At 43.7% G+C, this 27,437-nt stretch overlaps 2 protein-coding genes across 3 annotated transcripts in view; one reads left to right on the top strand and one right to left on the bottom strand.

The window, feature by feature from the left end:
• Positions 1-27,086, top strand: part of LOC117489322 (low-density lipoprotein receptor-related protein 1-like) — a 92,102-nt gene extending 65,016 nt beyond the window's left edge. The window contains exons 32-90 of one of the 2 annotated variants that reach the window (XM_034138529.1): positions 278-372; positions 473-622; positions 809-949; positions 1,174-1,299; positions 1,406-1,537; positions 1,817-1,951; positions 2,219-2,348; positions 2,468-2,594; positions 2,856-3,007; positions 3,115-3,239; positions 3,552-3,926; positions 7,815-8,004; positions 8,121-8,325; positions 8,502-8,694; positions 10,144-10,269; positions 10,666-10,794; positions 10,885-11,004; positions 11,096-11,209; positions 11,323-11,472; positions 11,727-11,849; positions 11,946-12,062; positions 12,400-12,528; positions 12,668-12,790; positions 12,966-13,106; positions 13,451-13,638; positions 13,731-13,914; positions 13,998-14,083; positions 14,180-14,299; positions 14,414-14,601; positions 15,307-15,512; positions 15,605-15,793; positions 15,880-16,028; positions 16,373-16,466; positions 16,568-16,684; positions 16,782-16,901; positions 17,557-17,679; positions 18,015-18,140; positions 18,221-18,337; positions 19,018-19,124; positions 19,214-19,346; positions 19,449-19,571; positions 19,684-19,806; positions 19,956-20,096; positions 20,189-20,326; positions 20,450-20,569; positions 20,730-20,995; positions 21,085-21,266; positions 21,352-21,458; positions 21,800-21,919; positions 22,074-22,250; positions 22,370-22,510; positions 22,602-22,775; positions 22,928-23,089; positions 23,231-23,414; positions 23,529-23,636; positions 23,746-23,819; positions 23,921-24,014; positions 24,949-25,093; positions 25,185-27,086. In XM_034138529.1, the coding sequence (XP_033994420.1) occupies positions 278-372; positions 473-622; positions 809-949; positions 1,174-1,299; positions 1,406-1,537; positions 1,817-1,951; positions 2,219-2,348; positions 2,468-2,594; positions 2,856-3,007; positions 3,115-3,239; positions 3,552-3,926; positions 7,815-8,004; positions 8,121-8,325; positions 8,502-8,694; positions 10,144-10,269; positions 10,666-10,794; positions 10,885-11,004; positions 11,096-11,209; positions 11,323-11,472; positions 11,727-11,849; positions 11,946-12,062; positions 12,400-12,528; positions 12,668-12,790; positions 12,966-13,106; positions 13,451-13,638; positions 13,731-13,914; positions 13,998-14,083; positions 14,180-14,299; positions 14,414-14,601; positions 15,307-15,512; positions 15,605-15,793; positions 15,880-16,028; positions 16,373-16,466; positions 16,568-16,684; positions 16,782-16,901; positions 17,557-17,679; positions 18,015-18,140; positions 18,221-18,337; positions 19,018-19,124; positions 19,214-19,346; positions 19,449-19,571; positions 19,684-19,806; positions 19,956-20,096; positions 20,189-20,326; positions 20,450-20,569; positions 20,730-20,995; positions 21,085-21,266; positions 21,352-21,458; positions 21,800-21,919; positions 22,074-22,250; positions 22,370-22,510; positions 22,602-22,775; positions 22,928-23,089; positions 23,231-23,414; positions 23,529-23,636; positions 23,746-23,819; positions 23,921-24,014; positions 24,949-25,093; positions 25,185-25,325 (8,515 nt within the window). In that variant the 3' untranslated portion in view covers positions 25,326-27,086. The remainder of the gene's footprint in view (positions 1-277; positions 373-472; positions 623-808; positions 950-1,173; positions 1,300-1,405; positions 1,538-1,816; positions 1,952-2,218; positions 2,349-2,467; positions 2,595-2,855; positions 3,008-3,114; positions 3,240-3,551; positions 3,927-7,814; positions 8,005-8,120; positions 8,326-8,501; positions 8,695-10,143; positions 10,270-10,665; positions 10,795-10,884; positions 11,005-11,095; positions 11,210-11,322; positions 11,473-11,726; positions 11,850-11,945; positions 12,063-12,399; positions 12,529-12,667; positions 12,791-12,965; positions 13,107-13,450; positions 13,639-13,730; positions 13,915-13,997; positions 14,084-14,179; positions 14,300-14,413; positions 14,602-15,306; positions 15,513-15,604; positions 15,794-15,879; positions 16,029-16,372; positions 16,467-16,567; positions 16,685-16,781; positions 16,902-17,556; positions 17,680-18,014; positions 18,141-18,220; positions 18,338-19,017; positions 19,125-19,213; positions 19,347-19,448; positions 19,572-19,683; positions 19,807-19,955; positions 20,097-20,188; positions 20,327-20,449; positions 20,570-20,729; positions 20,996-21,084; positions 21,267-21,351; positions 21,459-21,799; positions 21,920-22,073; positions 22,251-22,369; positions 22,511-22,601; positions 22,776-22,927; positions 23,090-23,230; positions 23,415-23,528; positions 23,637-23,745; positions 23,820-23,920; positions 24,015-24,948; positions 25,094-25,184) is intronic. The other variant, XM_034138530.1, reaches the window with a different exon arrangement.
• Positions 4,322-5,712, bottom strand: LOC117489326 (galanin receptor type 3). The gene has a single exon (XM_034138536.1). It carries the CDS (start codon positions 5,638-5,640, stop codon positions 4,624-4,626), a length of 1,017 nt encoding a protein of 338 aa, XP_033994427.1. The 5' UTR covers positions 5,641-5,712; the 3' UTR covers positions 4,322-4,623.
• Positions 27,087-27,437: the final 351 nt, after the last annotated feature.

Here is a 27,437-nt window from a genome sequence, read left to right as displayed (position 1 = left end):
TGTAAAAATATATTTACTTTATATTTTTAAATGGGGGAAAGAGGTGAAGTGGATATGCTTCAGTGCGACAGGAAGTTCATGTCAACATATTGATTCCCTTAAATATGTTTTCAATAAGAAAACACTTGACCTTGTGCCATACACTGAGCACTGTGGATTGTATTGTGTGGCTTGTCAGTGTCAGTATGTGGTCTTATTGATAATGTTTAGTCAATAAGCTAAAGTATGATATGCTGAAAATAAATCTTTAAAAAAAGCTCTCTATGGCCTCTTTCAGGAAACTATACTGGACAGATGGGGACAACATCAGCATAGCCAACACAGACGGCAGCAACCACAGCCTCCTCTTCACCAGCCAGAAAGGCCCTGTCGGTGAGGGCCATGATCAACCTCTTTGTGGGACTGCATGACAGACAGTGCACCCTAGTGACGGGGCAAGCCATTACACATCAGCTCTGTCTTTGTTTTTCAGGCCTCTCTATTGACTTTGACACTGAGCAGCTGTACTGGATCAGCTCAGGAAACAGCACCATCAACCGCTGCAAACTGGACGGCTCTGGCCTGGAAATACTTGAGGGGGTGAAGGGCAAGCTGACCAAGGCTACTGCTCTTGCCATCATGGGTAAGCTTCCAGAACATACTAATTGTAGCCATAGATACTGTATATGTAGTAATAGCTTAGCAGTGACACAAGATAACAAGACTGTGTTGCAAGTGTATTTGTGTGCCTTTAAAATATGGCTTCCCATAGTTAGGTGTGCTTCTCATGAAGAGTGTTGAGCATCCTGTTTTCTGTTGCATCCTTTAGGAGACAAGTTGTGGTGGGCCGACCAAGGAACTGACCAGATAGGAACCTGCGACAAGAAGGACGGCGGAACCTGGAAAATCCTGAGGAACAGCACGTCTCCCATGATGCACATGAAAATCTACAATGAAACTGTGCAGAAAGGTACAGGGAAAGAACTGCAACTCTTTTCTGAACCTTTGCATCCATCTTTTTGTTAAAGAGTTAGAAAACTATTTTAAAATCCAGGGTAAAAAGCATCTCATTGAAGTGTTGTTCTGCTTTTTGCATGTGGCCTGTTTATCTATGCCAAAGCACATCTGTTTATGTCTCTGTAACTTCTCTTTGATTTGTTTTGTGTTTTTGTTCTCATGCTTTTGTGTTCCCAGGCAGCAATCTCTGCAGTAATAACAATGGAGACTGTTCCCAGCTGTGTCTCCCCACCTCCCCGATCACCAGAGCCTGCATGTGCACTGCAGGATACAGCCTGCGCACAGGGCAACAGTCTTGTGAGGGTACGTCACATTCATACACATGAATTTGTTCTTCTTTCACCCAAATTTGGAAGTGATAGATGTCTGATGCAACTTAAAAACAATGAATTGTATTTGTCTGCTGTAGGTGTTGGCTCTTTCCTGCTGTACTCTGTGCATGAAGGCATACGTGGTATTCCTTTGGACCCGTCTGACAAGTCTGATGCCCTGGTACCGGTGTCGGGCACATCGCTTGCTGTGGGCATAGATTTCCATGCTGGTAAGACTTTTTTACAACATGTGTGTTTTTACTTGATACAAATGAATTACCCCAGCATTTAAGCTGCTCCATGTATAACATCAACATAGACAAATATCAAGTCACAGTACATGAAAAACAAACATTTAACGTAACAGCACAATCACTGAGAGAAAACATGCTCAAAGACCCTTTAGCGTGCATTTGATCTGGGATTTAGCTCTGTATTTACTGTGAGTGCTTAAGTCTGACTTTATTGAGTATAGGATACGTTATGTAATGTTTGACCTGTTTCCACAGACAATGACACTATCTACTGGGTGGACATGGGCCTGAGCACCATTAGCAGGGCCAAGAGAGACCAGACCTGGAGAGAGGATGTGGTCACCAACGGCATCGGCAGGGTGGAGGGCATCGCTGTGGACTGGATAGCAGGTGAGGGACATACATTCTGAATCATACATACATACTGATAAATTGTGTTTTATTTTGCTGTCAGTGTTTCCATCATCCTTGCTTTTATGTTACCACCCAGTAGGAAGGGAGATTAGTTTAACTGAGAAAACAAGAAAAGACAAAAAAAATAGAGAAACACCTGAACTGTAAAAAACTATTTTATTACTAAGGTCAATAACTTCTGAAGTGTCAGAAAGGAGTTCAAATAAGGTCAAAGAATCATTGTTTCTCCTCCATCCTCTACAGGAAACATCTACTGGACGGACCAAGGCTTTGATGTGATAGAGGTGGCCAGACTGAATGGCTCTTTCCGCTATGTGGTGATCTCCCAGGGCCTGGACAAGCCTCGTGCCATCACTGTCCACCCTGCGAAAGGGTGAGAGGAAACAACACTCCAATTAGCACTGTAGCTGTCTGTAGCTTCTGCTTCTCTAATCTCTCTCATTATTGATTACTGAGGAAGCTGTGCTTTGCTGTGTTTGTGTGTGTGTCTAGCTACCTGTTCTGGACAGAGTGGGGCCAGTACCCTCGTATTGAGCGGTCTCGTCTGGATGGCACGCAGAGGGCTGTTCTGGTCAACTCCAGTATCAGCTGGCCCAACGGCATCTCCGTTGACTATGAGGTGCAGTTTAACAGACCCATTCTTGCATTAATATCACTATGTTACAGCGCAGACTAAGGCTGTCCCCGCCGAAATAAATTGTAGTTGGCTTACACACAATTGTATCCTTTAGTTAATCAGTTGTTTTAATCAAAAGATCAACATGAAACACAGTAAATATAATTAAAAAAAAAAACGTAATATTGAGAGTGCAGCCCTAGTGCAGACAGCGGACCCTGCATCACAACATCACTGTAACCATTATCATCCGTGTGCATGTAGGAGAGTCTGCTGTACTGGTGTGATGCCAGGACGGACAAGATTGAACGCATTAACCTGGAGACGGGAGAGAACAGGGAAGTTGTGCTGGGCAACAACAACATGGACATGTTTTCTGTGTCTGTGTTTGAAAACTACATATACTGGAGTGACAGGTCAGATATTGCACCCTCATTTGTATGTTATTTGCGAGCAATATTAGTCTTTAGTTTGAAAATAAAAAAAAATTTTAAGCTTAATTTCTGCTACTTTTTTTAACCAGGACACATGCTAATGGCTCCATAAAGAGGGGCAACAAGGACAACGCCACAGACTCAGTGTCTCTGAGGACTGGTATTGGAGTACAGCTCAAAGACATCAAAGTGTTCAACAGGGCCAGGCAGCAGGGTAACTGATTTGAAAACATTGTCTGCTTTTTATTATCTTTTCCTTTTAATGACTGATTTTAAATGCCATTTTCTTAATGTCTTTCATTTTTTGTAAAGCACTTTGAATTGCCTTGTGTTGAAAGGTGCTATATAAATAAACTTGCCTTGCCTTGCTTTACAAGTGAAGAAATTAAACATTATAATATATTAAATATTTTAATGAACTACCTCAATTCAATGTAATTTAAAATGTTTTCTATGACTGATTTTCAAGTTTGAGAAATGTAATTGTAGTTGATGATTATTTAAAAGATTTCATGTCTGTTTACAGGAACAAACGTGTGCAAAGATAAAAATGGCGGGTGCCAGCAGCTTTGTCTTTTCCGTGGCAACGGGCAGCGGACCTGTGCCTGCGCTCATGGCATGCTGGCTGAAGATGGCTGCAGCTGCCGGGACTATGACGGCTACCTGCTTTACTCAGAGCGCACCATACTGAAGAGTGTCCACCTATCGGATGAAAACAACCTAAATGCACCCATTAAACCGTTTGAGGACCCGGAGCACATGAAGAATGTCATAGCACTTACGTTTGATTACAGAGGAGGTGGAGGAAAAGGAGCTAACCGTATCTTCTTCAGTGACATCCACTTTGGCAACATCCAGCAGATCAGTGATGATGGATCTGACCGCAAGACTGTGGTAGAAAGTGAGTATTCGCACATCTAACATTTGTGTAAACCTTTTTTTTTATCTTGTCTTTTAAAAATAAACCTCCACTTAAATGTTATCCCATTTTATCTATATTTGAATCCCCCTCCCAAAGTTGACATTGTCCTGTCATTTGGTTATAAATGTTTTGTTGAATGTCAAAGAACCTTAGTTGTAAACATCAGACCCCCCACTGAGAAAATCTTGTGGAAAAGAAAACGGCTGGAGCCCAAAATAGCCCCAGTGATCTAAACACAACCAGGAAGCTTTTCTTCTGAAGTTGTAGCCAAACTAGAAAACAAAATGAAAGCTTTGGGAACAAAGTGTAGTATAAACACTGTACAGATAGACCTTCATTCACCTTATCTCAGAAAAAAACACCCATGTGCGCAGTTAATGTTTTACTGAAGTGTCTTTACTTTAAACCGTTTTACAAGGAATGCGTGATTCAGGATTGTTTGTGCCAGTGTCCCTGTAGAGCGGCCCCTCCCAGGGCTACCGGTTAGATTTCCTTGTAGTGTCATTTGGTATTGCTATTTTGCCATTTAAGTATACTTTCCTCTGAGAGTATGATTGTGTCCATTCTTTTCATTTCGTTTTTTTTTTAAAAAGCAACTCAGTTTGTAATTACAGTTTACAGTTATTCCCGGTTGTGAGGACTTTCCCAGTGTTTGTGTGTTAGCTGTTCAGTTTTGTCAGGCAGCAGCCATAGTCACAGAAACATTGGCCCTTTGTCCTCCCCTCTTGAACAGCCTCAGTAGGTCTTTTCTGAATTTTTGGGACATCAGTACATACAGGATGGGGTTCATCACTGTAGAGGAGGTAGCCATGAGGCGGGCAAATACAGTGAAGGGGCCATTACGTGGAGAGGCACCAGTGGCCCCTGAGCTTTTATCCGCCAATAAGGCCAGCGTCAGGCCGTATGACGGCAGCCAGCACAAGGTGAAGGCCAGCACCAGCATGGCCGACGTCTGAGTCACTTTGCTCTGGTAGCGCTCTACTTGAGGGGCCCTTCCTGCATGCTGCCTCCCCCACAGAAACATGTAGATGCTGCCGTAAGCCACCGCGATGGTTACCAGTGGAAGCAAGAAGGCCACGAGGAAGTGAAACAATCCATAGATCAGCTGGTCTTTGTGGGTCTGGAAAGCAAAGCAAGCGAGGCCATCAGGTGTTCGACGTGGGGTCCCCACAGAGCGAAATACCAGCTGGGGGGTGGCCAGGCAGCACGCCGGCACCCAGAGGAGCGCAGCTGCTATAGACACCCTGCATGGGGAGAGGAGGCTGAAGGCTCTGGCAGGCCGCACCACAGTCAGATAGCGAGACACAGCCAGCAGGGCCAGTGTGAAGGCGCTGGCTGAGGAGCAGGCAGAGCCAAGGAAGCCCGTCAGACGACACATAAAGTCTCCAAACGGCCATTGCTGCATGGCTACAGCAGCAGTGTGGAAGGGAAGCATGGAGAGCAGGAGCAGGTCTGCTGCGCTCAGAGCCAGCAGGAGGGCGTCAGTTCCGCTTCCTGTCATGGAGCTTTGAGGGGTCCGTGCTCCCATCCCACTTCTCCGCCTTCCACACAAGATCACTATCACCAATGTGTGACCGCTAACTCCCAGCAGCAGAATAAGTACATCTAATATCGGGACCAGGACCCGCTCCACATTCCCTAGCGAGGTGTCACTGCTGTTCCCGAGCAGATCCTCTGAACCCGTAGAGTTCATCCTGTCTTCAGTTATGGAGACGTCTTTCAGTCATACTGCCACTGTTGTCCCTTGGTTGGGTCGAATATTATCAAGCAGGTCATAAAACTACAGATAATACGTGTGGGAATGATTAATCATGCGATGAGCCAATAACAGTTTACTTAGAAATAACAGCGTATTGATTTCCCAACAACTTCTTCAAACGTTCATGGTAAAATTAACCAATACAAGTACTGAAGGTGGATGTAATATATATATATATATATAAATACATACATACACACAAACTACATTGATTTATGTCCCTTCTAACGTTATGAAAATGAAACTCCTTTTAAAATACATTCAGCAAATGTAAATTTCCGTAGTAGAGTTAAAGCTGCTTCCATTGTGCTGTGTGTGAACCAGGCTACTCCTCGCAATCAGCTCCACCTATGATTGGCCGGGGGCGGTAAAGTGAGTGAAATAAACTCAGACCCCTCAATTAAAGTCAAGAAACTCCTGATTTCTTAGCTGTTCCTCTCTTGTTACGAGCGTCCAAGTGTTGAGAGCTTGCCGGCGTCAGTTCTGTGATTTCCTGTCACCTCAGAGCAGTCGGCTACTCCACATGACATCTCAATTAGGCCTGGGCTCAGCTATCCACAATCAGCCGCAATCCGGCCTCCATGGAGCAGATCTCCTGAGAAAGACAACTCTAGCGGAGAAGCAAACATGAGGCGAATAGTGACAGTCAGGCAGGATGAAGCAGAGTAGGCAGCAGGTGAACTATGGACTGATTATCAGAGCAGGCCAGAGATAGGCTGGCCTGGCTCTCTGGGGGAGGACCTAATGGGGCCAGACATAGTTTCCCAGGGTCCACTGTTTTTGTTCATTTTCTGAAAGAATCTATACATTTTCTCCAAGTGTGCCTTCACACACATATATAAGGAAAACACACATGTATGGTACATAAACAGGGTGACAGTGATTTAGTGTTTGCCTTCAGAAATCTGGGTAATTATTGACTGCAGGTCAGCAAACACTGAAGTGCTATCACACCTACTGCAGATAACTGCAATAAAGAACTACAGTATCAGTGTCAGTTCAACCAGCTGAGCTCAAGAGCTGTAAACTCAGCTCATCTGTTTTATCGTCGTCAACAACAAGCGAACATGTACAGGGACCCAGATAGGCTTGGGTCAACAATGTGGAGATAAACAGAGCTCAAAAGCAAGAATTTGAGTAGAGAGTGCTGCCGGCTAGAGATTTACAATTCATTAACAGCACCAAGGAAAGAGGAAATAAGGGCGAATGGATTTCATGTTGCTCCTCATCGATTTGAGGGGAATTGATTTATGACCATTAGAAGCAGAAGGCGCTTGTTTTTGCCTAGCGTGCCTTCGCTTGGCTCTCCTCTTCCTTTGCCTCATTCACAGGCTCATAGCATGAGCCAGTCAAATGTTGATTCATGTTAGCCGCGTTGCGCTGGAGATGTTGAGGTGTAGTGTTAAGTGTCCCACCTGGTGGTGAACTGCGCTGAAAGAGAGTGATCATACCCAGCCCTGTAAAGGCCCGCTCTAATCATTAGTCCCGTCCAATGGCAGTAACAAGAAGGCTGCTAATAACAATTATTTGTCATCGGAGTGTTCTGATTTGTCTTTTCAAGTGTATACTTTTCTGAAACACACTTTACCAGTGGACCAGCTGCTGTCTGTCTGCCTCTGCATAACTTTGTTGATGTGTAATTATATCTTGGCTGACTGTTGCCTGTCCTCTGGCCTGTGTGCAGGCAAGGAGCTCTGAACCTCTTACTCATTTCAAGGCTGTGGGGCAGAAACGATGACTTTTTATTTCTCATCTGTTGATGAGGTAGTGTGATGGAAAGTAATACGCTAGGCGGCAACTGTTATTGTGACCTTTTTAGTGAGCTATTTGCTGGATAAAAGCCTCAAATCACACTGTGTTCTTGGTCATTAATACCAAGCTGTCATGTCCACAGCCCTGACTCTGTGCTGTCCCACAGCTGTCTGCCAACACTGAACTGCTGCCAGACAGTCCACATTTGGCCTTTTAACATAGAACGCGCTTCTTTTCCTTTCCTTCTTTTCCTTTCCTTCTTTTCTCTTCTGCCTTCTCCCTCTTTGTGGTTCTTTTTCTTCTTTCTTCTCCACACTACTCTCTGTATTCATCTCTATTGCTTGATTCTTTTTCAGATATTGGCTCTGTGGAGGGCTTGGCATATCACAGGGGTTGGGATATGCTGTACTGGACCAGCTACACTACCTCAACCATCACCCGGCACACCGTGGACCAGAGCAGCTGGGGTGCCGTTGAGAGACACAGCGTGGTCACCATGTCAGGCGATGACCACCCGAGAGCCTTTGTCCTTGATGAGTGTCAGAGGTTAGAGAGATTACATGAACTCACATCACACCTCCTTGCAATAAAAACGATTCCTTAAGTAAGTCCAAAAGTGAACATGAACACTACTGATAGTTTTTTTTATCTCTCTCCTGCAGCCTCATGTTTTGGACCAACTGGAATGAGCAGTCTCCCAGTATCATGCGTGCCACACTGTCCGGTTCCAACGTCCTTGTGATCATTGGGAATGACATACGAACCCCTAACGGCCTGGCCATAGACCACCGCGCTGAAAAACTGTATTTCTCCGATGCCACACTAGACAAGATAGAGCGCTGCGAGTATGACGGCACTCGCCGCTATGTGAGTGACATACACAGTAAAAACACTTTGTAATTATATGAGGCTGTGCAAAGGAAAGCTTACTCTACAGTATGATTGTATCTTGGGGTTGTTTATACTTTCAGGTTTGTTACAAGGCTTTCCTTTCCTGAATGTATAATGTGAGGTGATGGCTGTGGATGTGCCTCCCCCTGCAGGTGGTGTTGAAGAATGAGCCGGTGCATCCGTTCGGCCTGGCTGTGTACGGTGACTACATCTTCTGGACGGACTGGGTGAGGAGGGCCGTGCTCCGGGCTGACAAATACACAGGAGGAGACATGAAGGTGCTGCGTGCCGACATACCTCAGCAGCCAATGGGCATCGTCGCTGTGGCCAACAACACCAACAGCTGTAAGTGTTTACACAGTGCGGGATTCAGCTGTTTGTGTGCGTGTCATTAATAATATAAACTGTGGAGTGAAGGTGTGACAGATTGATTGAAGTACATATTGTGAAGGACTGGGTGGTAAGATTGAAAGCCTACTGTATGTGCACATTTTGAAAAGAATGACTATTTAATTAAGGAGATAATCTACCAATTTAAATACCTACATAGGTACTTCCTTGCATTGGTACAAAAATAAAAGTCCATCATAAAAACAATAATAAACAATTAACGAAACAAACACACATTTCAATCTTTAGCAAAAGCTCTGTTAGTTGACAAGTTCATGCCATCTAATTTTGCATTAACATGCAACTAAACATGTTTAAAGAGCAATTCAATTTTTTACATCACGATAAATCAAGATACCATTTCTTGTTAGAATCGAGGTAATATCTTAAAATTGCATTACAGCACAGATTATTGTTCCTTGGGGATAATATCACGGTTATTATGTCATGACAAATTCATCTAAAAAACTAAAAAGTTTAATTTAGGCATTTTTTATGAAGCAAATGTTGTACTTTGAACAAACGCACATACTAACAAATAAACAAATATGTATTTCTACTCGCAGGGAGATGTGACAGAAATAATCTAGTAGTGACTGCAACAGATGTAGATGAAGCGCGCACTGAATTGCAGTTTTTAACTCAAATCCAAACTTATCCTTCCCATCTTGTTCTACGTCTGCTATTGTCTGTATCCCTATAAATCAATGCAGCCCTGTATTTTTTTTCCGCCCTATCGTCAGCCATCTTCTCCCTCAAGTTGCCTCATTCAGTAAACTCTCTCACGCTCCAATGCCCACGGCGGCCATACAAGCGGAGAGCCTGTGGTAATAGCTGCAAATCCCATTTAGATTGAGTCACATTGAATTATGCATTCAGGGGAGGCAGAGCCATCGCCACAATCATGCAGGCCGATCTGTCTGATGATGTGGATGCACATGTGGGGGGGGGGGGGGGGAGAGTGTGTTTGCTTGAGTGCCAGGAGGTTGGATGGGGGAACGTTTAGAATGTGTGTGTGTGTGTGTGTGTGGTGTGTGTGTGTGGTGTGTGTGTGTGTGTGTGTGTGTGTGTGTGTGTGTGTGTGTGTGTGTGTAGGTGTGTGTGTGTGTGTGTGTGTGTGTGTGTGTGTGTGTGTGTGTGTGTGTGTGTGTGTGTGTGTGTGGTGTGTGTGTGTGTGTGTGTGTTGTGTGTGTGTGTGTGTGTGTGTGTGTGTGTGTGTGTGTGTGTGTGGTGTGTGTGTGTGTGTGTGTGTGTGTGTGTGTGTGTGTGTGTGGTGTGTGTGTGTGTGTGTGTGTGTGTGTGTGTGTGTGTGTGTGTGTGTGTGTGTGTGTGTGTGTGTGTGTGTGTGTGTGTGTGTGTGTGTGTGTGGTTAACGTTCCCTTTACTTTCATCATCTCTGCATAGGTGAATTTTCTATGTGCCGTGTTAACAACGGAGGATGCCAAGACTTGTGTTTGCTGACCTCTGAGGGAAGGGTCAACTGCAGTTGCCGTGGTGACAGGAAGCTTTTGGAAGACAACACCTGCATAGGTAATAAACAACAGGGGGAAACTAAAAGTTTAGCTTAGGATGCCAGAGAAATGGTGCCATATAAAGTTAGAACCTTATTATAGTTGATTACAGTTTAGTCAATAGTTATTTTACTTTTCAAAACAATTCAATGATGATCATGATTGTTTACTAAGTATTAGGATGCTATATTCAATGTTATTATATCATTAGTTTGTGTTAATGATTAGTTTGTGCCATTAAGTTTGTGTTAATGCTGATATCAGAAACCAAGTATTTACCCTTGTTTTTTTTAACTAACTATCATTTTGATATTTATTAATGATTGTTATGATAGAGTGTTGCATACCATTTATTTATATTGTGCATGTTCACATGATCAAATACAAAGTACATTTTTCTGTTTATTTCTCACAGCCCTTAACACTACATGTAACAACCTTGATGAGTTTGAGTGTGGAAATGGAGATTGTATTAACTACACGCTGACTTGTGATGGCATGGCCCACTGCAAAGACAAGTCTGATGAGAAACAGTCCTACTGTGGTAAGTGGAAGCTTTCTCTTAGTCAAAACACTTCAAACTATATTTTTGTTGTTGACATTTGTAATTTATCATTGCGTGTCTGGTTCTCAGCCAACCGGGTGTGCAAGAAGGGTTACAGACACTGTGTAAACAGCCGCTGTGTGGGGCACAGCTCCTGGTGCAACGGGCAGGACGACTGCGGGGACAATTCTGACGAAGTCTTCTGTAACGGTGAGTCCAGTCTCCAGATTAAAGGAGTTCTTGCGGTCAAATTACATTTTCAATTTATATAAACACTGTCTCGTGTTTTTGTGTTTGTCAGCCACACTGTGTACAGTCGATCAAGTTCAGTGCAGAAGTGGAGGCTGCATCTCCAACTCCAGCAAGTGTAACCAGAAAGTGGACTGTGAAGATGCCAGTGATGAGATGAACTGCAGTAAGTCAAAATGATCCGATTCATTCAGTAAAGTAAATGTTGTATTAAATGGCTAACACTTTCTACTTGGCTACAGTAAAAAAATATTGCTGCTTTTTTTTTCTCTTTTCAAGCTGCTACGGACTGCTCCAGCTACTTCCATCTTGGAGTGAAAGGAGTGACATTTCAGAAGTGCGAGTTCACCACACTCTGCTATGCCTCTTCATGGATGTGTGACGGAGCTAATGACTGTGGAGACTTCTCAGATGAAAGGAATTGCCCAGGTATTCTACTTGCATATTTTCGGAAAAGGTCAAAAAAAAATCCACAGATGGATCAGAGCGAGATGTCCATTTTGGATTGTTCCAAGTGGAACAAAAACAGCACATGTTTTCATCCATTAAATTGTAGTTCGGGGAGAACGTTCTCCTTAAAAGACATTGCAGTGTTAAAATGTGTTTCCTGTTTTGTCTTCTCATTCTGGCTCAAATCCTAATATATTTTCTCCTCTGACTTGCTAATTCTCTGTCACTGGTAGGGAGCAGGAAAACCAAGTGTCCAACGCATTTCTTCACATGTCCTAGTGGACGTTGTATCCCTTTAAGCTGGACCTGTGATAAGGAGAATGACTGTGAGAACGGTGCAGACGAGGCTAACTGTGGTAAGTTTAGAGACCAGAGCCCCAAACAAGCTAAATTGCAACAGACTGTTTTGGCACCTGTATTTAGTTATTTATACATTCTTTCTGGACCTCTAGATAAGTTCTGCTCAGCCACTCAGTTTGAGTGTGGGAACCATCGCTGCATTCCCAACCGCTGGGTGTGTGATGGAGCCGACGACTGTGGAGACAGCAGTGACGAGGACAGCAAGTGCAGTGAGTGTTGGACACAAATCATTAATGAATATATATACAAGAAACATTAGCATTAACATATTAAGCACACAAGGTATATTGACATCAGTGGGTTCTGTGGAAAAAATACAGTTGAACATGCATAACATTATTAGACTATTATTGTGATCATATTTAGATTTGAGCTTAAATTCATCTGGGGACTACTGCACAATAATCAAGTGTAATATGGACTCAAATATTAGCATGTAGGCAACACATTTTAGGTTTTTGTCATAGCTTAAAAACAAATGTTATTTGGGATTATACCGTTTTCACGAAACAAAAACTCATTTTAAATAATCTATTTCCATCCCAGAGACCAAAACCTGCAGTCCTGAGGCGTTCCAGTGTCCTGGATCACACATGTGTATCCCTCAGCGTTGGAAGTGTGACGGAGACAAAGACTGTCCTGATGGGGCTGACGAGAGCGTGAAAGCCGGATGTGGTGAGTGCAGGCTGGGGTTGGATTTGGTCAAAATAAGAACATTTGAATAACTCATAGAGGCAAAGAAAGACATACATCTGTACTGCACATGGAGGGGTGCATTTACCTCATTCACTCACCAAATATGTATATGTCTCAGTGTTCAACGACACGTGCAGCAGCAACGAGTTCATGTGCCAGAACCGACAGTGTATCCCCAAGCACTTTGTGTGCGACCATGACAACGACTGCAGCGATGGCTCAGATGAGTCCCAGGAGTGTGGTGAGTGAAACCATGACCTCTTATTCCTGATGGGCAGATTTAAAAAAACACTACTCCTCCTCCTGTTCCTCCTCCTCCTCCTCCTCCTCCTCCTCCCCTCCTCCTCCTCCTCCTCCTCCTCCTCCTCCTCCCTTTTAACAATGAGTTCAACCCTCTGTGCTTTTTTTTGCTGCAGAATATCCGACATGTAGACCCAGCGAGTTCCGCTGTGCCAACGGACGCTGCCTCATCCAGAGTTCATGGGAGTGTGACGGAGACTTTGACTGCCATGACCAATCTGATGAAGCCCCCAAGAACCCACACTGCAACGGCCCAGGTTAATTTCACACACACACTCCAGAAGAAATTGTTCTTTAATTTACATTATTTTATATCTATTAGATTAATCAGGACGTTAATAAACACCTGTGTGATATGGACAATGTGGACAAGCAACATTAAAGCATTAGCAGCAGATCAAAAGTAAAGTAAGAAAACATGGATAAGGCCCATCCATCATAAGAACATGTTATTGCACATAAAAGTGACCAATACAAAAAAACATATTTGGCTATTTGAAAGCACTCTCAAGAGCTGTGACTAAATGTTGAGACTCTGAAATGATAGTAGCTTCTGGTTAACATTTTGTTTCTGATGTCCTATCTTTCTTACCTTTCACAGAGAAGAAATGCAACGACACTGCATACGCTTGCAATAATGGGAACTGTATCAATGAGACATTGCTCTGTGACCATAAGGACGACTGTGGCGATGGCTCCGATGAGCTGAACTGTTTCGTTAACGAGTGCCTGAACAGCAAACTGAGCGGCTGCTCCCAGCTCTGTGAAGACCTTAAAATAGGCTTTAAGGTAACAGGCAAACACTGAGCAAATCTGACTTTATCTCTCCACTAACAGCATGCACTGTTGCTTTACCTGCTTTGTTCTTTGCCCCCTCGCAGTGTAGATGCCATCCTGGCTTCCGTCTGAAAGATGACGGGAAGACTTGTGTCGACATAGATGAGTGCACAACCACCTATCCCTGCACGCAGCGCTGCATCAACACACACGGCAGCTTCCACTGTCTGTGTGTGGAGGGTTTCCAGCTTAGCCCTGAAAACCCCACCATATGCAAATCCACCTCTGGTAAGAAACAAGACAAGTTTAATAACATTCAGGAAGCGTTTTAGATAAATCTAATCGCATATGATGTCTCCCCCTCCCTGCAGATGAAGAACCCTTCCTGATATTTGCCAACCGCTACTATCTGAGGAGGCTCAATTTAGACGGCTCCAACTACACACTTCTCAAACAGGTGAGACTTTCAGATAAAGCTTATGGAGGGCTTAGAAATCCTGCAAACGGGGGTTTATCTCTGGCCCAGACTGATGCAGCGCCTGTGCTTTGACAGGGCTTGAACAATGCTGTGGCTCTGGATTTCGACGTTCGCGAGGAGAGGATTTATTGGACAGATGTGACCACCCAGGGCAGCATGATCCGGCGCATGCACATCAACGGCAGTGACGTACAGGTCAGTGTGGAGAACGGACATAATAGCAGCATATAAAAAGGAATTCATTCATTTTGCATGAATGTGCAGTAAAAACCAAGGAAAATGAATCAAGAATCCGTGCTCATTTGTCAGGTCCTTCATCGCACATCACTAAGTAACCCAGACGGTCTGGCAGTGGATTGGGTCGGGGGAAACCTGTACTGGTGTGATAAGGGACGGGACACAATTGAGGTGTCAAAGCTGAACGGAGCGTACCGGACAGTTCTGGTCAACAGCGGCCTGAGAGAGCCCCGCGCTGTGGCTGTGGACGTGCGCTATGGGTAAGAGCGAGACAACTTTAAAAGATCTGGGTCAAAAAGCAGCAGCAAAGATTTCTGTGAGCAGGGAATATTTATTTCATTGGTGTACTTAAAGGTGGGGTAGGTAAGTTTGAGAAACCGGCTCGAGATACACTTTTTGTTATATTCCATGGAATGCTCTTAACATCCCGATAGCAATGAATATCTTAAGTGCTTTGACAACAAATCCATAAAAGAATGTCATCTGTGGAAGCCGTAATACTGTAAAAAGCACGACCAATCATTTTAGCCGGCCTGGCTAAAATAACTGGATGGCCTACCTGCCTGTCAGCATCCATCTGTGCACAAACTTATCTCGTGCCCTCATTGGTCATGTGCGCGTTCGTGTGTGTTGGAGGAGGGGCTCTATAAGGAAGTGGCAGATTTTCTCCGGTTGTGTATTTTCAAATTCTAGCGATCTCGAGCCGGTTTCTCCGAAATTACCTACCCCACCTTTAACTATCACAATCAATGAATGTACTCCTGAGTTAACCAACTTAATCAGTTGTTAGCTACAGTAAATGTATATTATGTATATTTAAAAATGTTAAACACTTATGCGATTTTGCAAATGGTTTGAAATTCAATCTTTTAGTTAACAAACATGAGATGTCTGGAACGTAGTTGGTGTCAAATTCTGATTTGTAATGACCAATATCCTAAACTAATTCAGAGTATCCCTGACAGGTACCTGTACTGGTCAGACTGGGGAGACACGCCCCACATAGGAAGGATCGGGATGGATGGCTCCAACAGGAGTGCCATTATAGAGGATAAGATCACATGGCCCAATGGCCTCACACTGGACTTTATTAATGACCGCATCTACTGGGCTGATGCTCGGGAGGACTACATCGCATTTGCCAGTCTGGATGGGTCCAACAGACACACAGGTAACACACACATGAACTCATTTAAAGTGTGTTGGTGTAATATTAAAGTTGTTGTTACTAACTTACTTGTCTTTCTACCTTTGCTTCTGTAGTTCTAGTTCAGGATATTCCCCACATCTTTGCTATGACTCTTTTTGAGGAGTACATCTACTGGACAGACTGGGAGACAAAGTCCATCAACAGATGTCATAAAACTCTGGGAATCAACAAGACCGTCCTGATCAGCACCTTACACAGACCGATGGACGTCCACATTTACCACCCGTACCGCCAGCCTGAAGGTAAAACCAAGTTGCTCGTCATTCACAACAACATGTCAATCTTAATCTGTGTCCTGTCTGATGAATCTACGTTGCTTGTTCTTTAGTGGTCGGCCACCCCTGCCAAGATAACAACGGAGGCTGCAGTAACCTGTGTCTGCTCTCACCTGGAGGGGGCTACAAGTGTGCCTGCCCCACCAACTTTTACCTAGCAGCCGATGGCAAACAGTGCTTGTCTAACTGCACCGCAAGTCAGGTAAGCTAGCTTTACCGGCACACATACATGTAAATATATTTAATATGTATATATGACCCAAATATGTATGTTCATTTAATTAATTTCTTATTTTAAAAGTTACTGAACTGTATATAATTTCTGTGCTGTCCTGTTTTTCAATCTTACCCTGTTGCTGTTTTAAACAACTGAATTTCCCCACGGGGATTAATAAAGGTCCATCTTATCTTATTTTAGCTAGAGGCTATTGGTTTAACCTGTATTAACTCATTATTCACTTTTTTATACTGATTTCTTTACAGTACATTTTTTCCAACATAAATAACTTGAAAACCATTTTTTTCTCCCTTTTCTGTCCCTTCAAGTTTGTTTGCAAAAATGACAAGTGCATTCCCTTCTGGTGGAAGTGTGACACTGAGGATGACTGCGGGGACCGCTCAGACGAGCCTGCAGACTGCCGTGAGTGATGATTCCACTATGACTACAATGATAGCGGTGGTTGTTGCAGTATGCAGTTTTGTTTGGTCTGCTTAATAATATGCTATGTTTTCTGCCCATAGCTGAGTTTAAGTGCCGACCGGGCCAGTTCCAGTGTGGGACGGGCATCTGTACCAACCCAGCCTACATCTGTGACGGGGACAATGACTGCCAAGATAACTCTGATGAGGCCAATTGCGGTACACACCTTCATAAACGTACATAATATAATTGTTTTACTTGTGTGTAACTATAATAACCCATATCATTTTGGGTTTGTTGTCTCTCTCTTTCCAGACATCCATGTGTGCCTGCCAAGTCAGTTTAAATGTACCCACCCCAGTCGCTGCATCCCGGGCATCTTCCGGTGCAACGGACAGGACAACTGTGGAGAGGGAGAGGACGAGAAGGACTGTCGTGAGTCTCATTGTCCTTTTACTTCCCTTTGGCCTCTGTTATTTTTATTCTTTTGCCAGGCTGGTGGGAATGCCTGCCAATCGAGATTTTGGTCCAGTGTGTCGGTTTGTCAGTTTATCTTAACATAATGGTCCAAAAATGGATCTATAGAAATGGAAGCTTAAACATAACTTTGTCCCCGCTGTAGGAAATCTACTTTTTATAGTCACCTCTTTGACTTTTTGTCTTTTGCCTACAAAGACCACAGTTATACATACTGTATCTCAAAATTCTAATGAGCAGATAAATTGCTGAACACTGAAATTGCTGAACACATCGCTGTCCATGTTGACCTTTCCTTTAGCAATACCCTTAGGCCAAATGATGTTGCATAATGTAATTGCCATGACATTTTCTGAGCACATTCATCCTCCACAGAGGGAGATGACATGAAGTGTTCTGCCATGCCATCCTGGTCAAAATTTACATTTTAACAGCTTTAACTGCAAGGCTGCAAGAAGAATAGCAAAATAACCGTGTTATTATGTAACACATATAGCAGCCTCACGGGCCCACTTGCAGAACTTTAGCATTGCAGTCATTTGTATTTGGAAAATGTGTGTTGAGGTAGCAGTTTCTCTGTATTTAAGGGAGTTTCTATGTATTTGTTGTGCAGCGGAAGTGACATGTGCCCCCAACCAGTTCCAGTGTGCCATCACCAAGCGCTGTATCCCACGGGTGTGGGTGTGTGACAGGGACAATGACTGTGTGGACGGATCTGATGAGCCTGCCAACTGCAGTAAGCCGCCACTCATATTCTCTTCTCTTCACAGCAAGAACACGGTCCTCTAATACTTCCTGACTGATAATATTGATTGGAGGCTCTTGATTTCAGCAAACAATTAAAATATAAATATAGAGAATATTTCACGTGCTATTTGAGTTTAAAATAAGAAACCACAGCCACAAAGATTATTTAGAGATTCATTATTAAGTGAGCCATTATTGAAGCTTAATAATAACATTTCTATCTATTTGTTATCTGTTCATTCTGTAACAGAAACAGAGTGACTAAGCCTTTATTCCCATGTCTAGTGTCACAGTGTCTAATCCATTAAACCCTTTCTATTGCAGCTCAGATGACATGTGGTGTGGATGAGTTCCGCTGTAAGGATTCGGGGCGCTGCATCCCGGCCCGCTGGAAGTGTGACGGAGAGGATGACTGTGGAGACGCCTCGGATGAACCCAAAGAAGAGTGTGGTAAGGACAGGGTGAATGATGGGGAAAGGAAGTCAGTTACAGGGCCATGCTTGTACTAATCATGTCTGTTTGGTGCTCAGATGAGCGTACATGTGAGCCATACCAGTTCCGCTGTAAAAACAACCGCTGTGTGCCTGGCCGCTGGCAATGTGACTACGACAACGACTGTGGGGACAACTCTGATGAAGACAAGTGTGGTAGGTTCCCCTCTGTATTTTACTTTGCTCCTCACTCACATAGCCACAACCACAGTTCATCACAGTCTGCATGAAAGCAATTATTTATAACATGATATCAGATGCAATGAGTTTTAGTTGGCAATGTATCGCCTTTCACTGTGTGTTTGTCTGCTATAATTACTCAGCTACACGCATGGTTGAGACTTTGATTTCCATTTTTGCATTAATAAGTTCTGTGGCCATTTGCACATCTCACGTCATTTCATGTCTATTTTGCATTTCACACTGGCCTGTTGATGTGAGCCAGAGGTAGGTGTTTTCACAGTTTCAGCTCAACCATACACAATCTTAGCTACCCAGTCTTTCGTGTGCCCCCCCCCCCCCCCCCCGCCTGTCTTTCGTTCTGTGATCCTTTTCAATCCCTACTGCTCCTCTAGCTCTTCCACCACATACCGCGAAGAGAATGTTGCACCATCCCCACCTGCACCCCATGAGTTATTACTGTCATATGAATTATCAGCCTTATAATATTCATGTATGTCAGACTCTCGACAGAGCCTCCTTTTCTCTTCTTGCAGTCGGCTTTTTCCCTCCTTTCTTTCCTTCCCTAACGCCTCTCTTTGCTACTCGCCTTTCCTCTCCGTTCCTGCTCAATCATTCACTCTCAGTCTTCTAAGCTGCTTTCTCTCTATCCTCAGTGCCTCGTAGGTGTTCGGAAAGCGAGTTCTCATGCACAAATGGCCGCTGCATTGCCGGCCGCTGGAAGTGTGATGGAGACCACGACTGTGCTGACGGTTCAGATGAGGTATCCCTCAACCATATTACCCCTTTATTCTGCTTTGAACATTGACACACTAAAGGCACTTACAAGAATCCTTCTTTGGTTTGTTACAGAATGGCTGCGATGTGAAGTGTGACAGTGATCAGTTCCAGTGCAAAAATGGCCATTGCATAGCCATCCGCTGGCGCTGCGACGCTGATGTTGACTGTTTGGATGGCAGCGATGAGGAGAAATGTGACACTGGAGGTAAGGAAGACACTTGTTGTATCTCCTGGATGCTTGTGTATCAGCAGCGGATGTTCTGTGTTATTCATTCCTCTGTCCTGTTCTCTCACCGCCGTGTTTCAGTGGGTAGACACTGCCCCCTGGACGAGTTCCAGTGCAACAACACTCTTTGTAAACCCCTGGGCTGGAAGTGTGACGGCGAGGACGACTGTGGAGACAACTCCGATGAGAATCCAGAGGAGTGTGGTAAAAATCTCTGTTCACAGTCGACAGTGTTCTTAAAAAAAATGACCCGGTTGATACCCTTCCTAAAAGCAATCCCTCTCTTTCTTAATGTGTTTCCCCTTCTGTCCCTTAGTTCAATTCCAGTGCCCCCCCACAAGGCAGTTCCGCTGTCATAACGATCGCGTGTGTCTACCTTTATCAAAACGCTGTGATACTGTCAACAACTGTGGGGACAACAGCGATGAAGTCAACTGCCGTGAGTTTGTTTATTATTTTCTATTTCCTTTTTTTAAAGAGACTATAAACTGTAAAGTGAAATAAACAACTCAGGAAAGCATTGTATGCTAACTGCTATGTGATTTATAAATCCTTTATTGGGATCTAACCTCTCTGTCACTCCTCCAGCATCGACTCCTTCCAGACCAGTGTGTCAGAAAGATGAGTTCCAGTGCTCTAGTGGTCTCTGCATCAGCTCTGTCCTGCGCTGCAACTACTTCAATGACTGCGAGGACTATGGTTCTGATGAAATCAACTGCAATAAGAAAGGTGTGTTGTGTCTCAGTATAAATGTCTTAATAAATTGGTGGTTGTCCTTCTGAATGCACCTTGTCTTATACCACCTGTTCCTGTGCCTGCAGACACGGTGCTGAATGACTGCCACAGTAACAGGACAGTGTGTGGTGATGGAGATGAAGCTCATTGCGTGGTGAACGGCACCGACTCTTTCTGCTCCTGCAAACCAGGCTTCCAGTCCAATGGACGTAACCGCTGTGAAGGTACAGTTTTCCTTCACATACTCTACGTGTTTCAAATGTGTATGTGTTATCGCATGTTGCGGTGGCAATGTGCTCTTAAAACCACTTGTAATGTGCTTCATGTGGCCTTGGGGTGTTTCACAGATAAGAACGAGTGCAAGCAGTTTGGTGTGTGTTCCCACATCTGCAACAACACTAAGGGTTCCCACAAGTGTATCTGCCACAAACACTTTGCCAGAATCAATGACACCTGCAAGGCTGATGGTGAGTGCTTCCCCCTCGAATAGACACTTAGTTTTCCAAGTTTATTTACTATATGCCATAAAAACCCTGAATTCCAGTGCTTTTTCTCGCACCTCTTCAATCTACTACAATATCTGTTGGTTCTTTTCCCGGCCTGACATGACTTTTTGTGCATTCCCAGCTCCGAGACAAGTGCTCTACATCGCTGACGACAGCGAGATCCGCAGCCTGGACCCTTTCATGCCAAACTGGCGCTATGAGCAGGTCTTTCAGGGCGATGCCAACGTGCGCATTGATGCCATGGACCTGCATGTCAAGTCAAACCGCATTTACTGGACAAACTGGCACACAGGGCGGATTTCCTCCTATGATTTGCCTTCTTCCTCCTCCTCCCCAAATAGCAATCGTAACCGACGCCAAAGTGAGTCGAGGGTCACAAACGTGGAGGTGAGTGTGTACAGTATTGATGTGCTTGTTCCTAGGTGTGTGTCCAACGATGGAGGTTCTGAGTGCTATTTCTGTGTGTCGGTGGTCAGATCCCAGATCTGAAGATGCCCCGTGGCATTGCTGTGGACTGGGTGGCAGGGAACTTATACTGGACTGACTCTGGCAGAGACGTCATCGAGGTGGCCCAGATAAGTGGAGGACGCCACCGCAAAACGCTCATCTCCGGCATGATCGATGAGCCTTACGCCATTGTGGTCGACCCCCAGAGAGGGTGAGCGGATAACAAGAATGCAAATGCAAAAGTATTTAATAGATAACAGCACTAATAAATTGAGCTTTTACATTTCTTTCATTAGGAAAATGTACTGGGCCGACTGGGGGAATCATCCCAAGATTGAAACGGCTGCAATGGACGGAACAATGAGGGAGACGCTGGTGGAAGAAAACATCCAGTGGCCAACTGGTAAAACATGCAAACACACATTCTCCACTCGAGGTTACAAATGTGATTTAGTGCGTTCAATTAAAAGTTGTAGCTCCTTTACACTACTCACACATATAATTGATCATTTAAAAATGATAAAATAAAACAATGAATATAAAAATATTTGTATACAGAGACTTTGGTTTATAGTGGGAATGCAGGCAGTGAAAACCAGCTTAACTGAAATGTATTTTAATGGTGGGTGCGGAGGATGAATTATCTAATGTATACTATTTAGTTTCATACTAAATGCAAAGTGTACATATGTTTCAATTCTAATCTTTCTATTTTTTATTATACTACTCTCTCTTATCTTAAAGGTCTAGCGGTGGACTACTTCAACGAACGTCTGTTCTGGGCTGATGCTAAACTCTCGTTGATCTGCAGTGTGAGGCTGAATGGCAGCGATGTGGTTGTGGCTGTAAACGGCAATAAGAACAGTTGAGTGGCACATTCTGTAATCCATACCAATTGTGTTTTTGTATCCATGTGTCAGTTGCATTTTCCATTTGGGATGAAAATGCAAGAATGGACATTTTAGCAGGTATACTGTCTGTGAATCTTCCATAACATGTCTCCTCTGTTCCTTCACAGTGCTCCATCACCCCTTCAGCATCGATATCTTTGAGGACTACATCTATGGCGTCACCTACATCAACAACTACGTCTTCAGAGTGAATAAGTTTGGCAAAGGCCCCATTGAGAACCTGACAACTGGAATGAACCACGCCACAGATATAGCTTTGTACCACCGCTACAAGCAACCTGAGGGTGAGTGGAAAGAGACACAACCCTTTACATCAGCAACTCTCAATAAAAGACAGAGAAGACAGGAGGACTAAAGCAGTCAGTAAGTGGTTTAATACAGATTTTCTCTCTGTTTTTGGCAGTGCCTAATCCCTGCGACAGGAAGAAATGTGAATGGCTGTGTCTGCTGAGCCCCAGCGGACCAGTCTGCATCTGTCCCAACGGACGCACGCTGGACAACGGCACATGTGTGGAGCTGCCCACTCCCACCCTGTCTCCTATCTGTAAGTAAACACACACTCCCAAATACAAACATACATACACACACTGGGATCTGAACTCATTCTGTATGACTGAAAAACATCACCCCTGCAGCTCCTCCCAGTGGCCCCTGCTTGGTCCAGTGTCTGAACGGTGGCAGCTGTACCCTGAATGCCCACAAGCAGCCCAAATGTCGCTGCCAGCCTAACTACGGAGGAGAAAGATGTGAGATAGACCAGTGCAGGGACTTCTGCAAGAATGGAGGCACATGCACACCTTCCCCTAAAGGTAAGATATTGACATTGCAATCTGGTTTTGCCATATTATGTTATCTATTTTTTTGTGTGCATCGTAAATAAAAATAATATAGGCTAAAATAGGGCTTTGCCGGTGTTATGTCTCTGTTGGCACGGTAGTGTAACAATACTTTGCTTCCTCAGGTTCTCCTACATGTCGGTGCCTGAAAGGCTTTACAGGGCCAACCTGTAACCTGCACACCTGTAGGGATTACTGCAACAATGGAGGCAACTGTACAGTTAGTGCCGGAAACCAGCCGACCTGCAGCTGCCCAACTGACTTCCTGGGCGACCAGTGCCAGTACAGTGAGTGCTCCTACTATCTAGCAGACATGCAAGTTTAACAATGTTCAAATACTTTTGATGCAAATGGAGTCGCTCTAATAGATTATGATGTGGCTGCTAGGCATTGCACTTACATGTTTGCGTGTGTGTGTGTGTGAGCAGGAAGCTGTGAGGGCCACTGCCTGAACAAAGGCACATGTCTTCAGAGTGAAAGTGGCTCCAAACTGTGCCGCTGTCTGCCTCAGTACAGTGGCAGCACATGTGAGGTGGACAGGTGTCACTATTGTCGCGACAGTGATTGTATCCCCAGCAACGGGTTTACATCTACAGGAGACTTCATGTGCCGGTAAGACACATTCTCTACTCGACACAAACAGACACGCACACAAACAAACGTACATGTGCAAAGCTGTCTAGTTCTTCTTCATTGCTACTCACAATGTGTGTCTGTCTTCTTCAGCTGCACAGATGGAAGACTCCAGCCCAGCTGTTACACATGTGATACAAATGAGTACTGTGCTCATGGACAGTGCTCTATAAACACCATCACACGCCTACCGGTGTGCAGGTGAGGAGCGGCGTTTTCACCCATAAATGTCATTAATTGAGTGTGAAAATATCCAATGTATGATTGCATGCATGCATATCTCACTTTGAGTGTGTGTTTGTGTGTGTAGATGTTCACCTGGGTGGGCGGGGCATCGCTGTGAGTCCATATCCAGCAGTGACAGTTCCTCAGGTTCAGGTGGACGTACGTATACACTCCCTTGACATCATTAATATAATTTCACGGAATGAGATAACATTCTCAATGCACGGTTCATATGTTTGTTTGTTTGTTTGTGTTTGTAGGCACAGCCTCCATAGTGGTACCCGTGCTGCTGCTGTTGCTACTGGTTCTGCTGGCTGCAGGAGCGTTGTTCTGGTATAGAAGAAGGATGAGAGGGTGAGTAACGTTTTCATTCAAAAGAAGAGACAGTAGAGACCTCTTTTTGCCTTTAAATTCTCTCGTTCTTCCTCTTTCTCTCCCTTCTTTGGTCTGCCCTCTCCCTCTCCTCTCTGTAATGGCATCTCCTCTGCTCCTCAGGTCTAGTCGGCTCGGCAAAACCGGCTCCAGACGCTTGCGGTAACGGTTGCCAGGGTTTCACTTTCCTTCCATTTCCTCATTCAGTTCTGCATCCTGAAGCTCTCTCTCTCTGCCTCTCTTGTATTCATACGTCTTGGTTTGCTGTGCAGTGTTTGGTCCTGTGGTAGATGTTGTGCCATTCTCTCAGATGTGAATGGGAGCTGTAGTTCATCCTTCTCCTACAGTATCTCCTTTTTAATGCCCTCTTCAGACTGGCTCAATGTCAGATCTATTGAAAAGATGCATTGAATAGATCTGTCCATGCACTAGCCAGTGCTGTAGATCTGTCATACTGTTGTCCATCATATTTTGCCATATTGTACTTACTGTACTGTGCTGTGGTTTGTATTGTGGTTTTGTCTCTCATATTGAGAGCTGGACAGTGTGTCAGCATTCTATAAAGCTCGGATTGGAAAATGTGAATCTAGCATGTACTTACAGTTAGAGACCAAAGATAATGCCGGTATTCGTAGCATACTTTGGGGGATCTAATGTGGTCCTAAAAATAGTGTGTACATAAACAATCCTGTATCCAGGTCCTCTGAGTCTGGATCTGTCATGGGCTACATGAATGCTGAGTTTGTGTCGGCGCCTGTGCTGTGGCTTAGTTCCCTCAGCCTGGATGGTGGTGGGAGTCATGTGATGCCTCGTCCCTCCCCTTATTATGTGGCTGTTCCCCCGCTTGCACTGTTAAGGCTTTAATAACCTTGAATAAGAAACAAATATATGACTGTACTTTTAATATTTTGCGTAGGGCTAAGGGCTTCCAGCACCAAAGGATGACAAACGGAGCAATGAATGTTGAAATTGGAAACCCCGCCTACAAGATCTACGAAGGCGAGCCAGAAGACGATGCTGGGGAGCTGCTAGACGCAGACTTCACGCTGGACCCAGACAAGGTACAGAGAAATACCACACACATGTATTTATATGCATATGTTGTAGTCTCTATTTATAATATCTAATGCATGATGTTTTGCCTTTTTCCAGCCCACCAACTTCACAAACCCAGTATACGCCACTCTGTACATGGGAGCACACAACAGCCGCAACTCTCTGGCCAGCACAGACGAGAAGAAGGAGTTGCTATCACGTGGAGATGAGGAGCCCCTTGTGGACCCCCTGACATAAACAGTCCATTGGCCTGGATCACGCTATTCCAAACAAACCCTTCTTCTTACCTTTTAAAGAAAAACAAAACAAAACAAAAAAATCGATAAAAAGTGTGAGAGAAAATTGACAAAAAGTGTGAACACTGTATAAAATGTACAAAAATGAAGGACTACTTTTGTATGTGATTGCAGTATTAGATTTTGTTCTTTTGAGATTCCTCTGGTCAAAAATGAATAACATTTTCTATGAGAGATTTTTAATTTACACTTTGTCCCTTACCCTTTACCTAAATAGCCACTACCTCTGTGCAAAATGAAATGGAAACAAGAACATCTGAAGTAAAGATGCTATCATTGGAGCAATTTTAATTTTTTATTTTTGTATGAATTGTATAGAAAAGAAAAAACATTGTTCCATTTCACCAGTGCCAACTGTTTGTTGTTTGTGTTGACTTTGAGTGGGAAAGGCAAAACTCAAAGTTTTCTAAATCGGTACATATGTTGTCTTGCTAGAGTTTTTTAGCAAGATTGTGTGAGACAGATTTGTGATAGCACCGTTTGTGTATAGCACATGTAAAATGTCAATACCAGATGGCAACTACAGTATTTCCACATATTTTCTTCTCTGAGAACAATGTCCATGAAATGATGATGTTGTCTTCCTTGCACAGAATCCATATGTTACGGTATAGCGTATACTGTTGGCTTTATACCGTAAGATGTAAAACAGGTATGTTTGTTTTCATCACATTTTATGACAGCTGGAGCTCATGTGTTGCTAAAGCGAGAGGTCGAGAGGCGTTTGGTGTGTGCTTATGGAGATGGACAGTGAGGAAGTTGGTAATGGTTTAAACATTCCAGACAATGGTGGGTGGAGATTACAGATGTAAAGGGGTGGTATGAATGAAGGCCTTCTTGGGTGGGCAGTTTGCTGTGCTTATGAGAGGGGGGCCTTAGCAGATACAAGACTGATGGACTGTGTCATTTCTGCACCATTTAGTTGTGTCACAAGGCTCTTCCTTTAAAAGGAAAGGTAGTCTGCAATTATGGTCAAATCGAGATGGGTCTTGTTTGTCTTTTTATTTCTCCAGTCCATTTCTTTTGGTGTAAAGACTAGATGACATCAATCTGGCTTGTTGATATATCTTTTTACCTTTAGAGGATCAAGGTCTGTACGTTCACAGTTTTTGTAATGACTCAGTCTTAAGTGCATTATGTTCATTTGGTCTTTCTAATCTCTCACTCCTCTGTGCCCTGCTGCTGCTAATGCTACCATTCTGGTCGCTCTGACACGTCCTTACGCTCAGCCTGTCTCAAAATGCTGCTTTCTGTCAGAGATGTGTTAGCCATATCTTAATGCATGTGGAAAGTAACACCAATCTTTAATGTAACTACAATAACAACTTTTTACTTTGCTTACCTGTCAGCAAGCGATATTTTATGCTGTTGTATATGTTTTGCCTTTAATTGAGAGAGAAGTACAATCATTTTACCTAAAGAACATTTTTGCAAAATCATACATGCATTTTCAGAATGTTTTTGATTAGTCCTTGTTTGTTTTTTTTAATGAAAAATGACACATAGCTTTTATAGTACACAATGCATGGAGGCTCAGACTTTCTTCTGGAAAGAGAATAATGTTTAATTTTTGCTGGAGTACTTTACAAACTAAATAACAGATATTGTTATAAATACAAATTAAAGAATTGTACAGAAAATAAGCAATTGTGTTTTTGTTTCACAACATACTGATATATTAAAGAATGCTTTGATGAGACAGTGTGGGTTGGTTTAATCATTTATTTGGGAAATTGTAAATCAATTATATGTACTGTAGACAGTTTGATTTATATATGCCAATGTCATTCTTATACTAGTTAAAGGTGAGGTAGGTAAGTTTGAGAAACCGGCTCGAGATACACTTGTTATATTCCATGGAATGCTCTTAACATCCCGATAGCAATGAATATCTTAAGTGCTTTGACAAAAAATCCATAAAAAATTTCATCTGTGGAAGCCGTAATACTGTAAAAAGTACGACCAATCATTTTAGCCGGCCCGACTAAAATAACTGGATGGCCTACCTGCCTGTCAGCATCCATCTGTGCACAAACTTATCTCGTGCCCTCAT

Source organism: Trematomus bernacchii, unplaced genomic scaffold (assembly GCF_902827165.1).
Source record: "Trematomus bernacchii unplaced genomic scaffold, fTreBer1.1, whole genome shotgun sequence".
NCBI classification, from domain to species: domain Eukaryota; kingdom Metazoa; phylum Chordata; class Actinopteri; order Perciformes; family Nototheniidae; genus Trematomus; species Trematomus bernacchii.
Note: the sequence above shows the minus strand (reverse complement) of the source record. Positions and strands in the feature narration are given on the sequence as shown.